This window comes from Sardina pilchardus, chromosome 1, assembly GCF_963854185.1.
Source record: "Sardina pilchardus chromosome 1, fSarPil1.1, whole genome shotgun sequence".
Lineage (NCBI taxonomy): Eukaryota > Metazoa > Chordata > Actinopteri > Clupeiformes > Clupeidae > Sardina > Sardina pilchardus.
Genome location: NC_084994.1, coordinates 15,990,803 through 16,005,402, shown reverse-complemented (window position 1 = coordinate 16,005,402; position 14,600 = coordinate 15,990,803). Strand labels below are relative to the sequence as shown.

The 14,600-nt window shown below is 41.6% G+C and overlaps 1 protein-coding gene across 1 annotated transcript in view; it reads right to left on the bottom strand.

Moving 5' to 3' along the window:
• LOC134076696 (NACHT, LRR and PYD domains-containing protein 12-like) overlaps nt 1–12,032 on the bottom strand; it is a 78,123-nt gene extending 66,091 nt beyond the window's left edge. Inside the window, exons 1-2 of the mRNA XM_062531877.1 lie at nt 11,963–12,032; nt 9,874–11,668 (exon numbers count right to left, since the gene is read on the bottom strand). Coding sequence (XP_062387861.1) covers nt 9,874–11,668; nt 11,963–12,032 — 1,865 coding nt within the window. The remainder of the gene's footprint in view (nt 1–9,873; nt 11,669–11,962) is intronic.
• Nucleotides 12,033–14,600: the final 2,568 nt, after the last annotated feature.

Sequence of the window (14,600 nt, the reverse complement as noted above, 5' to 3'; positions counted from 1 at the left end):
ATTACCTGATGTTCACTTCTAATACAATCTACGTTCTGCTCATGCAATCCTAGGCTACTATTTTTCCTTACAGTATCTTGATCCAGCTGCGCGTATTTGATTGGTTAACACTAGAAGCGCCGCGCCCCTCTGACCCACTTATACCTAGAAGCGCCGCGCCCCGGTCATTTGACCGCTTTGACGACCTACTAGAAGCGCCGTGCTGTTGTGAACTACTTAAAGCGCGGCGAGGCGGTCAAAAGACCGCTGAGTCCTTAGACTGGGAGGCTGTTACTTACACATAATGACAGCTAGATGGCGCTTCGTGCACGAATCAAATCGTTTGAATACATTTGTCAGACTGTGTTCTCTGTGGTTGTTTCATTATGACATAGGTCTACAGCACGTTTGAGTTATCTGTCCATTTATTTGTGTTGTTTGAGGTAAAAACTCTGGAGGAGTTCTTGAACAAACCTTGAGCAAACTTGACTTTCAACTTTTTCATAGTATTTCATTTTTTATATTTCGTTTTTACATTTTGTATGCTAGCCTACTTAGAAATGTTGGCTATTTTAAAACGGAGGCATACGCGTTCTGTGATTAGGAGCCTGACCCGACGGGAGGGGAAGGATGAAAAATGTGGACCCAACACCGGTGTTGTTGGATCTCGAGATCCGTAACCCGCAGTTCGGGTTTGGGCAGATAATCTAGCTCTAAAATGAATGGACGGCTAGTTCTAATTCACTCCCCAAATTCACTTCTATTCATTTAATAGGTCTATGTTCGCGCCGCCGAAAATGATCGGACCGAACAAAGAGCCTAACCTAGTCTGGTTTCAATTACACAGTAGCCAGGATTTCATGCCGCATTTTACAGGCTACCGCGGCTACTTTCTAAGACAATGTTCATTCATTTAGGGAGAAGCATCGGGTCTAGCTACCTCGGAGGGAGGGAGATAGAGAGAGCAGAAATGCTGAGCAGGCATAGGCGCGAGAAGTAGGCTAATTAAAAATGATGAGTGAAAAAGATATTCTCCGTTTTGCGAATGTGTAGGCTATGTTTCGATGTCTGCTGAAAAACAGCTATAGGCCTATTGTGAATTCGTGATTTTGAATTGAGACACACATCCACGATGCGAAGGCACAGAGCCATAGCTCACTGGTTAAAGCTTCAGCCTCGTAGCCCAAGAGTTGCTGGTTCGATCTCCGACTTAGGTAGGCTATGGCAGAAGTACTTTTGAGCAAGGCATCAATAAAGTATATTCTATTATTTTTATTCACACAACTAGCCTAGGCCTACACGCATGCTGGCGAATTCGAACACTCTAAAACGCGCATATACGGTGAAACATATATCTATGCGGTGAAACATGATTGCGCATTCTTCCACCAGTTGCATGTAAACAACAAACAGCCAGCTTACAGCCATGCAGGAGGCAGAGTGGGGGTGGGGAGGCATTTGTCAATGCCACAGTGATGTCTGTAGCCTAAGATCATATCCACACATAGAAAAACGACCCCCCCCCCCCCCCCCCCCCCCCCAGTGAACTGGTTAGACGTGTATGGGGGAGGGGGAATGATCGGTTTCAAATAGGCTATGTTTGCAATGGACACTGTGTTATGTAGCCTATAGACCCCGAAGCCATTTGCTTTGAGAATTACGGCTGGCTTCATGGCTGATAATGGCTTTAGTTGCCACTTCATGTCTACAGAACATGCAACTGAGTCCTGTGTAGCCTATCGTAGCAACGAGCACAATACTGATATGGTGTATCCAGTGGGAATCGTTTATAGGCTCGCGTTTATTTTTCGCGTGTGTCTCTGATATAATTATTTTTAGATGCAAAGTCTAACTGGCTTAGCCAAAGTTTGTCGGCGGCTCAATTTGGCTTAGAAAATTATTGGCTGGCGAAATTATTTTTCGTTAATGGTAAACAAATTTCAGAGAGCTTGTTATTAAAAAACATTAACAAAAAATAATTGTACGTCGACGTTCAAAAACGGTCAATGAATTCAGTCAATGAGCTATAATATTACGCCTCGGCCAGGATGTGAACCCGGGACTTCAGCGTCGCAGTCGGGGAAGATAACGCTGCGCCACTTGCCGTTTTATTTAACTTGCGACGAAACTCAGTCAGTCCAGCAAACAAGTAATGTCTCAGTCATGCTCTCAGCAAAATCTGGAGTATAAAAGAGGGCCGCGCTGGTGTTGCTCTTTACATCCACCAACGACAATGAGAGTGGTTGTGTGGCGATGACGTATTTTGACAGTTCAGTCACTTGTGCGAAGTCGTAGCCTACTCATAAATGAAAGCCTACCTGTAAAGTTTGATTTCGTACTTGTAATTTTTGAATTCGTATTTTTTTTCCCATCCGTATTCTGATGGATAAAATAGGCTACACACAATATATTTTATGCACGACTGGACTCATTTGAGAACTCACAAATATTTATTTTATGCACGACTACAGACAAATAAGAACGTGCATCAAATCTATGACACGAATATATTGACAGCTATCTCACTCCATACAAATAGAAGATAAGATATACAACTATGAATGTACGTAGGCATACGCGCCCTACGTACATAAGTCCATATTAGAGACAGTATATAGAAGCCTTGTAGAAAGTGTGTTGACGTTTAATATGCATACATGGTATGGAAACCTTGGGGCTAAGAACAAGAACAGATTAACAAAAATTGTGAACATGGCAAGTAAAATTATAGGGAAAGGTCAGAAACAGCTGGGTCTGTGCTATGAAACACAAGTTAAACAAAAAGCTCAACAAATAGTTTCTGACTCTATGCATCCCTTGTCTAGGGAGTTCATTAAAATGCCCTCAGGTAGACGTTTCAGAGCTGCAACTGCAACAAAAAACATTTACAAAAAATCATTCATACCAACTGCAATAACACTTCTAAATTCAAAATAGGCTTTTTCATATTTGTATACTCTGCTGCTTCTGTATTGTGACTGTGAGTTGTCTGTGTATTTATTAACTGTGTCTTTGATGTATTTATTGTATTTATGTTTTAATTTATGTTTTAACAACTACCTGTGGAGCCAAAGACAAATTTCCACATCTGTGGACTAATAAAGTCTTTATTATTATTATTATTATTATTATTATTATTAAATAGGCTACGACGGACGAATTTCAGCTGAAAATATTGTTTACACATGTAGGCCTGCCTAATAGAACGTCGCAACGTTTTCAAAACAAACTCGCATTTTACCACTGTAAATCGCCTCCATAGACTATGCCATGTAAATGAAAAATAGTTATTAAAATAAATCACATGTATAATACATATTGCACATATATAAACTATATGTTTTATGGTAAAATATTATTCTCATGCCCGACTGTCAGGAAACCCTTGCGACATCTGCTGTGAGAAAAGAGAATAGCAGCCTGGACAAACATGGCCAAACGCGAGACAACATAGTGTTGTCACATAATGAGCGCAAAATAGCTCTAAACTAGCTTGTACCGGTGTGCTTTTGATCATGTAAAAATTCTGGGTGACAAAACATGCGTATTTAGGAAAAGTCGTGAACGTAGGGTCCTGGAATTTAATCGAGTGAAAAGATTTTTTTTTTTTGTAATCGCTGCGGTCAAATGACCGCAGCCCGGCAGTTCTAGGTATATCTAGGTCAAACCCACACGGCGCTTCTAGGAATACGCGTCAGCGGTCAAATGACCGGCGCTTGGCGCTTCTAGTGTTAATGCAGCCATGCGAAACAAAAGTTTACCTTAACCATCACGACCGGCCATGTATGAATTGTAATGATATGCGACCGACTATTATCACGTAGGCCTACACTATTATCTTCCTTGAAAATACATTTATTTTATTTTCAAGTTCAAAAGGCATTCTTGCATAACTAGCTAAAATGTGCTCTGATTTGCATCTGTTTTTTTGTGTATTAGGCTTATTGTTCAATAAATCAATCTAAACATATTTTAGCCCTTATCTGACTAAAAGTTGTGTTGATCACCACAATTGCGCTGACTTGCAGTTTTAATTGAAAGTAGCTGCTATGTATCAAGCTACTTTTGACAAGATTTTGTAACTTAGCTTGCTACATTTTTATGGGTGGTAGCTTCTGTGTAGTGAAGCTGAATTTATTGTAGAGTAGCTGATAGCTTAGCTCACTACACAAATCAAGTAGCTTGCCCATCACTGAAGAAGGGATAGTGTTTATAAACTCTCCCTATAAACCAGATGTAACACAAAGCGATACAAAATATGACCGCCGTGGAGTCCATTCTCTCCTCAAAAAGGAATCACGCCTGTCAATTTATTTCCATCTCCTACACCATCCCCTGCTGTAACTTTTATGTATTTAAAGTGGGGAGCATATGTATTTGAACCCATGCTAAAGTTGACTAAAAAGAGGAATATAAAATCTCCATTTGACAATAGCACCCAAATCTGTCATCTGTCAAATACAGTTGCATGTTCAGCTCTGAACAAAAACATTCAGGAATTATTTCTACAAAACGGAAACGTGCGTCCCGCCCGGTCGGGATGAATGAAACTGGCATGGGAGACAAGAGGCTACAGCTTAAAGTTTAAACTAGCCTGTGTAAACCTCAGACAATTTCAGTATTTTACAACACGTGAATGAATAGCTGTTGTCGTTAGCTGTAGGCTAGATGGCACAAGTGTTTGTCACAACAAATTACAAGATGCAGTGGGCTATGCATTCATAGTAGACGAGTGATAAAAAAAAAGATAAAGCGCTCAAAAGTGTTATGCCGCTCATCCCACACATTTGGTAGATTCAACGGAGAACCATTCCTGTGAGAGTCGTCAAATCTAGCTAGGTTTAGGCTATTTGTGTTCGCAGTCACTCTGAGATATGCGTGGCAGTGGCACCTGATATCAAATACTCATGCTGAATGAGCGCGTCGCCTGTGCGCATAGGCCAACTCGATTTGAAAAAGTTTCTTTTTTTTATGCGTTCTACAAAGGGAGACTAGCGGCTACGGTTTGGAATGACAGGGAGAAAACATGACAGAGTAATACGGCGAATATCACTATATGTATTTATTTATTTATTGAAGACGCTAGTTAAGGCGGCAGCCCTGTGTTGTTAAGGCGGCTGCCTTAGCAGTAAAGCGCTGCGGGAAACCCTGTTTTAGGTGCGCAACTGAAAGTTTTACGTGCGCACCTGAAAGTTTCAAGTGCCCACCTGAAAGTTTAGACCAGCCGGACGGCAAGATGACAAGTCGAATCAATGGGACGTAGAGCACAGCTCAGAGATTATAGTGAGATTTACCTTCATAATGCCCTTCCACCACTGTTTGCATATTTTTTATATAATGAAACAACATCCGATTTCTTGATACAGATATATTTTGCTTTGTTCTCTTGAGTGTTTTGGGAGTGTTACTACGGAACCCCTAAAGGGACCTGAGGAAACTTTTATCTTTTACGTGCGCACGTAAAACTTTCTCGTGCGCACGTAAAACTTTCTCGTGCGCACGTAAAACTACAAAAGATGTTAAACTGAAGGTGTTCACTTCTCCATAATGTAATTCTGCCATAGGCTATCTCCTCTTTTTGCCGTCCAGCATGGCACCGTCCACGTGCACGCGCTGTCACGTAATTGGTCTAATTTCAGGTGCGCACTTGAAACTTTCAGGTGCGCACCTAAAACTTTTCACGTGCGCACGTGAAAGATAAAAGTTTCCTCAGGTCCCTTTAGGGGCTCCGTAAAGTATTTGACCCCTAAGTTAAATTCCCATATGGGAGCAGGAGGATTTTTCTTTTTATTTTTTTATTTTTAAAGGCCAGCTATTTCATGGAGCTAGGATATTATGCATCCTGATAAAGTTCCCTTGGCCTTTGGAATTAAAATAGCCCGACATCATCACATACCCTTCACCATAGCTAGAGATTGGCATGGTGTTTTTTTCCAGTTAGCCTATTAGCCTGTTTGATTTGCATTGAGCTCAAAGAGCATCAAACAGGCTAATAGGCTAAGTGGAAAAAACACCATTCTTCAATCACAAAGAAAATTGGTGTCCGAAGCGGTTTGATTTTTATTCATTTTTTAAATCAAGGCAAGGTAAACTATGCAACGTTTTTCAGTTAATCAATTCGTTCCATACTGTTATATATGATTAAATGAGTCATTACCAGTCGAACAGTGTTTTTTTCGGCCGCCCTAGTGGTCTGTAGCGGTAGAACCACACTTGCAACTTCAGGAGACCTCGGGCACGCACCCATGCCCTTCTCAAGGAAGTGTCATGTACAGTCTCATGAAAAGGCACGGCAGACTGACCGATTGAGGAGTTTTGTAAAATATACACGCTAAAGCTGTAGGGGAAGTTCTGCAGAGAAATATACAAGCATAAAACGAGCGAAAACAAAAAGTGAAAGCGAAACCGGCGATGAAATCGCCAATCCTGCATAGTATACCTTTAACCCTCTAACCGCTCGGTTTTTTTTTTATTTTTGCATAACAATTTCAAAAGGCCATGGCTTGAAAGTGGTCAGAGATAAAGTCCTACTGTAAATGTGAAAATCATTGAGTATGAACTAAAGTTTATGAAGGGAGTAAATTGACTCATCTAGTTTGCATATTATGACGTCACAGGGTGGCAATAGCGTCAAATTATGCACATTTCAGTAAATACTGGTTGTTGAACACATTTGAGCAGTTTTACTTTGATTTTTGTAATTTCTCCGACATAACAAACAAACAGGACCACAGCCAAATGTAAACCAACAATAGTAAACTATTAGTATTACCACAATCCCTATGTTACTATACAATAAAGTAGCCAGGTCAAATCAGTTCCTATTGCAGATGACTTTGCAGTTCTTCTGAGCCCTATTTTTACTAGCCCTGCTGTCTGTACCGTGTCAATTACAGACACTATCATCATGATTATCACTGGCACCGAGCACACCATGCTTATTTGAACCCTTTGGTCAACATTGCTGTTGGTAAACACTGACGTACACACGCAAAGACGCACCTCCATTCACAGACGCATCTTGACTGTCACTGCCAATGGACGACCGATCATCATCTCCAAAAGGCATATATTCTCCTTCAGAATCAGAGTAGGTGACTTACTTCATAACACACGACTTTGTTTTTTAACATTTGCCGTTTTTCTGCTTCAATTTGTGCAACGTGATCACGCATTTCATTTCCGCGTTAAAAACAGGAAATGCGTCTTCTTCTTGTGTTTCTCGCGAGTAATACAGGTCCTTCCTGAAAACTTTATTACTCAAATTGGGGCTTGAATCGAAGCTCTGGATGTCTGCCAACTAGTGGTGGAGAGTACAAAGGCGATTAGTCACCCTACTTGGATCTACCGTCTGTTTTAATCAGTGATGTTGCTTGTCGCCGTACGGTGCCTTGGGCGGTTAAGTCAAAATATGATTTTATATTCCTCTTTTTAGTCAACTTAAGCATGGGTTCAAATACATATGCTCCCCACTGTATGTAAATTAGTGTGTGCATTTGTGCACTTGCTTTTGTGCATCAGGAAATGCATGGCCACAAAGAAATGTCAATCACCAACCTTAATGTCTGCAGTCTACAGAGGGAATTAGACAGTCCTTTAGAAAGAAGCTGAACTCCAGAATATCCCAGGATGTTTTCCCTCAGGTCCAGCTCTATGAGGGAGTTTGGTGACTGCAGAACTGAGGCCACAAGCTCACAGGACTTTTCTGTGAGTTTACAGCCCGCAAGTCTGTGAAAACACAAAAATATCACTTATTACAGGTATAGAAGGGATAATGTTGACAAATGCCCCCTATACATACAGTACATATACTGAATGCATAAAAAGTGCATAAAAAAGTGCAAATAAATAGTGAAAGTGTGTGCATGGATATGGGTACCTTGGATAAGTGTACCTTGATGGGTAAAGATGGCTAGGGTACAAGTAAAAGTAAAAGTACCTGCATTCATGGGTTATTCAAAAGGGTACCAGCGACAGACATTTGAACTGACTTTGGTACACACTGGTACTTTCGTGGAGTGCATCAAGCTCCTATAAGTTGCTCCATTACTTGGTGAGTGAGACGAAGTTAAGGAAATAATGGTTGCTCACGAATCTCAACAACCTTTGAGTGCCAGCAGGCCATGGACTTTTTGCACCCTTAAAGGGATAATCCGGAGTGAAATGCACTTTAGATCATTTTTTCGGACTATTGGGAGTACATACGTTGAGTTGACACCAAAATCATGTCATTCGGATGTATTTTGAGAAAGTTCGAGCTCACCGTTTTTAGCCAAAACTCGTTAGCCTGGAAGTGACTGAGGCATGTCCTTTCGCCGCTACAAAACGCTATTTTTATACCTCTTCTACTGTTCCAAACAACACTACACTTACGTGGTAGTGAGTAGAGGATCCCTAAAGCCAAACCGAAGTATCCCCACGTCTTTATGTGGTCGGATAGAGAGTCCAGAATGAATTTAATCGAGTCCGTACCTTTCCGGAAATGTTAATAAAGTGTTGTTTCAGCGTTGCTAGCTGCAGCAGCGCCATTTCCGGAAAGGTACTGACTCGATTAAATTCATTCTGGACTCTCTATCCGACCACATAAAGACGTGGGGATACTTCGGTTTGGCTTTAGGGACCCTCTACTCACTACCACGCAAGTGTAGTGTTGTTTGGAACAGTAAAAGAGGTATAAAAATAGCGTTTTGTAGCGGCGAAAGGACATGCCCGAGCCACTTCCAGGCTAACGAGTTTTGGCTAAAAACGGTGAGCTCGAACTTTCTCAAAATACATCCGAATGACATGATTTTGGTGTCAACTCAACGTACGTACTCCCAATAGTCCGAAAAATTGATCTAAAGTGCATTTCACTCCGGATTATCCCTTTAAGTACAAATAAGGTCCCTTAGTATTTAATGTATTTATTTAGTAAAGGTACATTATCATCTCATCTCGAAATGGTATATGTTAGTACTTTGGTGACATAATTGTGCTCTCTATAGGCCTTTTTTCACCGACAGAGAACCGGCTCCGTTCCCATTCGCGAACCAACATTTGAACCGTTCGTCGCGTTTTCACCAAACAAAAGCCAGTTCGGAACGTGGCACCTTGGTTCGGAAGTTGAACCAAAAATCAGTTGGTTTTTCCTACTAACCGGAGTGGGCGTGTCATTGCGTCTTTCAGTGGGAAGAAGGCTAAAAGCATGAGTTTTCTGTCCATATCAACTGTTGCCATGAGTAAACAAAACGATTCAACTAGCATTACACTGCAGACGTTGACTAGCATTTTCAACAGCTAGTTTCTGCCGTTTTTATGGGACAACTGCATATCATTCTCCCGTTTATGCATCTCATTAACTTTTGATTTTGCATGCACCACCCATTGTTGATGACACATCCTTGGTTCTGTTCAGAAGTGGTGTAAATGCGGGCTGGTTCACTAGATAGCACCACGGTTCAAATAATTCTGAACGGCACCAGTTCAACACCAGGTTCGTTTTCGGTGAAAAAACGCCATATAAGATACAGGGTCAAAAGTTGTACCTAAAAGAACAAAAATGTACCCCAAAACCGTACCCCTTTTTTTGAGAATGTATTGGCTTGCCTTGGGCATGGTCAAAAATTAAAATGTAGTGAGCTAAACTGATTTGCTCATAAAATCATTAGACATTTTCCATCTTCATAAGAAAATCACTGTGATTTCAGGTGGCATCTAATAGGCATTACACAATAATATTTATGTCATTCAATTGAAGTTGATATGTTGTCTTTGAACTATTCTCAATTAAATATAGGGTTGACATAATTTGTAAATCATATCCTTTTTTTCATGACATTTTCAAAGTGTCTCACATATTTCAGAATTTGGGTTGTAATACCATTAGAAACTTTTCAATCTCAATCAGAAACTTACTGTGCCTTTCTGAAACACCTCACAGCTGGGATCAGTCTCCTGCGCCCCTCATCTGATGTGTTGTATTTCTTCAGGTCAAACTTATCCAGCACCTCCTCAGACATCAGAAGCATGTGGGCCAGTGCTGAACAGTGAGCAGGAGACAATTGGCCTTTGAAATCCTTTGGTGATTCAAGATATGTTTGAATTTCTTTGTGCATGGAATTATCATTCATTTCAAACAAGCAGTGGAAAAGATTGATGCATCTTTCAGGAGAGAGACCTTCACTGTTGAGCTCTTTTATATACTGACAGATTTCCTTAATGTCCTTCTCTGTGGTGCTGTATGTGTGGTTCAGTAGACCTTGCAGAAGTCTCTGATTTTTTTCCAGTGAGATGCCCAGAAGGAATCGAAGGAAAAGATCCAGGTGTCCATTCTGGCTCCTCAAAGCTTTGTCCACTACCTTCTTTAGAAGCCCATGCAGTGATATCTTCCAGTTAACACGACAAAGAGATGTTAGTGTCTTAAAATTGTTTTCCAGATGCGAAATGAATGCATGAAGTGCAGCCAGAAACTCCTGAATGCTCAGATGCACAAAGCAGTAGACTTTCCCTTGGTGAAACACAGAGTCTTCCTTGAATATCTCAGTACACATGCCAGAGTAGACTGAAGCTTCACTGACATCAATGCCACAGTTCTGCAGGTCTTCCTCATAAAATATCAATTTGCCTTCCTCTAGATTATTAAAGGCCATTTCAGCTAACTTTAGAATGATTTCTCTCTGTGATTCCAAGAGCCTATTCTTGTCTGTTTCATGAATATCTTGATATTTCTGATCCTTCCGAGCAGTCTGGATCAGTAGGAAGTGTATGAACATCTCAGTCAGAGTTGTGGGTATTGCCTGGGTATTGCCCTGTTCCAGCATCTGTTGTAGCACAGTGGCTGCAATCCAGCAGAAGACTGGAATGTGGCACATGATGTGGAGACTCCTTGATACCTTCATGTGTGAGATGATTCTGTTGGCCTGACTCTCATCACTGATTTTCTTCCTGAAGTACTCCTCCTTCTGTGGGTCATTAAATCCTCGTACTTCTGTTATCTGGTCGATGTACTGAGCAGGAATTTGACTGGCGGCTGCTGGTCGTGAGGTTATCCAGATGAGTGCAGAGGGAAGCAGAGAACCCTGAATGAGGCTCGCTATCAGAACATCCACTGATGATGTTTCTTTTACATCAGATAACTTACTGTTCTGTTCCAGATCCAGATTTAACCGACTCTCATCCAAACCATCAAAGATGAACACAACCCGACAGTCTTTGTATCCTTCATCATCATTCAGCTCCTTCAGCTCAGAGTGGAAGTCAAGCAGGAGCTTGTGAAGACTATATTGATCACCCCTCACCAAATTCAGCTCACGGAAGGAAAAGGGGAACATGAAGGCTACATGCTGATTGGCTACCCCAACCGTCCAATCAAGAATGAACTTCTGCACTGAGACTGTTTTTCCAATGCCAGCGACACCTTTGGTCATCACAGTTCTTATGTGCTTTTTCTGTCCAGGTGAGGGCTTGAAGATGTCGTTGCAGTCGATTGCTGTGTCTTCTGTGGTTTGTGCTCTGGATGCTGACTCTATCTGCCACACCTCATGTTCCTTATTCACACCTTCACTCTCTCCCTCAGTGATGTAAAGCTCTGTGTAGATCTCATCGAGGAGGATCTCAGCTCCTGGTTTGATGATGCCCTCAGATATGTTCTCAAACCTCTTCTTCAGACTGGCTTTATGATTCTCTTTAACTCTCCCCAGGACCTCATTATCTGTTTGGTGTTAAGAAGGCCATAAGCAGAAATAGCCAATTATTTTCTGATTGGATTAACATTAGTCAATCATAGCTCATGGTAATATTCACACAACTGGCAGAGCAGGCTTCCATAGTAAATCATTAGCCCACTCCAAAGCAGTTTATTTTCATTCCTCTACAAAAATGCACTTAATGGGATGGTTCAGAGTAAAAATAACAAAAATGAACTTAAATAATTATCCCAATCCCTTTTATAGTCCATCAATATAATCAATATCTAATTATACTAGTAATCATCCCTGATCCTCACCTGTGTTTTTGTTGATGTTGTGTTCACAGGTGATGGTGTCACTCAGTACCTGTTCATGAACTCCACCCATCAACTGATCAGCCGTCAACTCACTACAAGCACATACACATGGAGTCAGTTAGTATTAATAAAGATGAATATTGTGAAGTGGTGTCAGTACGAGTAGGGGGGGGGGGGGGGTCATACATCACTAGATATCAATGTCAGGAGTCCCATATATATGTGTACATTTAAAGTTGACTGGTATTTGGCAGACACTTTGATCTAAAGCGACTCCCAACAGATTGACACAGATAGCTACAGTATACACAGCTGGTATGCAGGTTCACCTTCCCAAGCTCTCACTAGATTCAGTAAGTGGGTATCTACAGTATGCAGAACGGAACGATCATCAACTACTCATATAGCATTGTAGATAAAAGACAGGGATATCCAAAAGGAGGCTGGACGAATGAAAACACATCAGGCAACAACTGCCATAAAACAGAAACAGAAATGTGTTTGCAACAAAGTTTATGGTGTTATAAATGTAACAATAGGTCACAGATGTTGGCCCTCATCAACAGATGTCAGGTAAGTCCTGAGGGTTCAGGGCTTAACATTTCAGCCTAGCCAACATGTTGAAATGTGTGGGAACATTTAAGTGAAATACAACAAAAAAACTTTTGAGTCCATAACGAATAGGAGCTGTGTCCAGAAGAAGGATTGTGGCCATGACAGCAATATTCATTAACTAATCAAAACAATAATCAACAGTTGAATCCATTGCCAAAATAATTATTGTAGCTCAAATGCACACGTGAACACACACGCGCGCACACACACCAGTGTTGTGCACGTTCACACTCTTCAGTAACTAGTTCAAAGTTCAGTTCACACACGTGCAAAGTGAACTGTTCACGTCCATAGTTCACCATTTATAATTTTGAACTAGTTCAAATTCAGGTCATTTGAATGAAAATCTGTTTCTGACGGAATATAGGCTACAGCCACCTGTTGTTCTCATCTAATTGAGAATGTCTGTAAATTGGGCTTTATTTCGCTGGGCAGATACATTTCTTTTAGGTCTATGGCAGATACCGACGCCTAATAAATTGTTAACTTTTTCAGTCTGTCTGTCTGTCAATGACATACTGACCTTTTTGTTCATCCTTTTTTAAAATCGGATTGAACATATATAGTGCTTAAATCGCGTATTTTTCGCATATGGTTTTTATATTTTTATCTATTATGCTGGCGCGCCATGACAACGCAGCTGGCCGCATTGTTTACCTTCGCGACCAGCTGATAGCGCTCTCCAAACCACCACTAAACCTAGGCCTGCTGTCAGTAATGAGACAACAAATCCCTGTGGAGTTGAGGAGAAGATGTCGGGGGTGCCGGGCTGGTGTGTTGAAGAAAGCAAAGAGAAGGAGATTCAAACCTTGTATTCCATCGATTGTCATGGGGAACGTGAGGTCGTTGGCAAACAAGATGGATGAGCTTGAAGCACTTATAAGATCACAATGGCAATATCGTGAATGCAGTATAATGTGTTTCACTGAGACATGGATGCAGGAGCATATTCCGGACTCTAACATCACCGTCCATGGATTTCTGACCGTGCGGGCCGACAGAGATCGCAGGCTAAGCGGTAAGAAGAAAGGAGGGGGACTTGCTGTGTTTGTGAATAGCAGATGGTGCAATCCAGGGCATGTTACTGTTAAGGAACGCATCTGCAACCCTAATATCGAATTGTTGGCCGTGAGCTTGCGCCCGTATTATATGCCAAGGGATGGGATATGCCCATTGCTGTTGCTGTTTACATCCCGCCATCAGCTAATGCCGAGGCCGCGTGTGACGTCATCAGTACAGTCACCCCAAAGTTACTCACACAACATCCAGATGCCTTCATGCTGATTTCAGGGGACTAACCATGCTTCTCTCTCTGGAATACTTCCAACTTTCCAGCAATTTGTTAACTGTTCCACCAGAGACAAAAAAAAACCTTTGACTTACTGTATGCAAATGTGCATGGCTCTTATAGTTCTACAGCTCTGCCCCCACTTGGTAGATCAGACCATAACCTGGTTCTCCTCACACCCACCTACACACCTATTGTTCAGCAGCAGCCAGTGACTACAAGGACAGTTAGGAGGTGGTCACAGGAGGATAACGAGCTTCTTCAGGAGTGCTTTGAGGTTACTGACTGGGATGTGCTCTGTGAACCCCATGGGAATGACATTGAATCAATGACTGATTGTATAACAGAATACATCACCTTCTGCGTCGACAATGTCATACCTACCAGGAAAGTAAGATGCTTTGCCAACAATAAGCCCTGGATCACCAGAGACCTAAAGGAGTTACTGAATAAGAAAAAGAAAGCCTTTAGGGATGGTGACAGAGAGATGCAGAGGAGCGTTCAGAGGGAGCTAAAAGTGAAGCTGAGAGAGAACAAGGAGGAATACAGGAGGAAGCTGGAGAACAAACTTCAGAATAACAACATGAGAGATGTGTGGATGGGCATGAAAACCATCACAGGTTTTAAGGTGAAGGGGAATCAGGCAGAGGGGAGCCTAAATAGGGCCAACAAGCTGAACGCATTTTTCAACAGGTTCAGTACAGGCAACTCCCCTACCTCACCCAGCCATTCAGA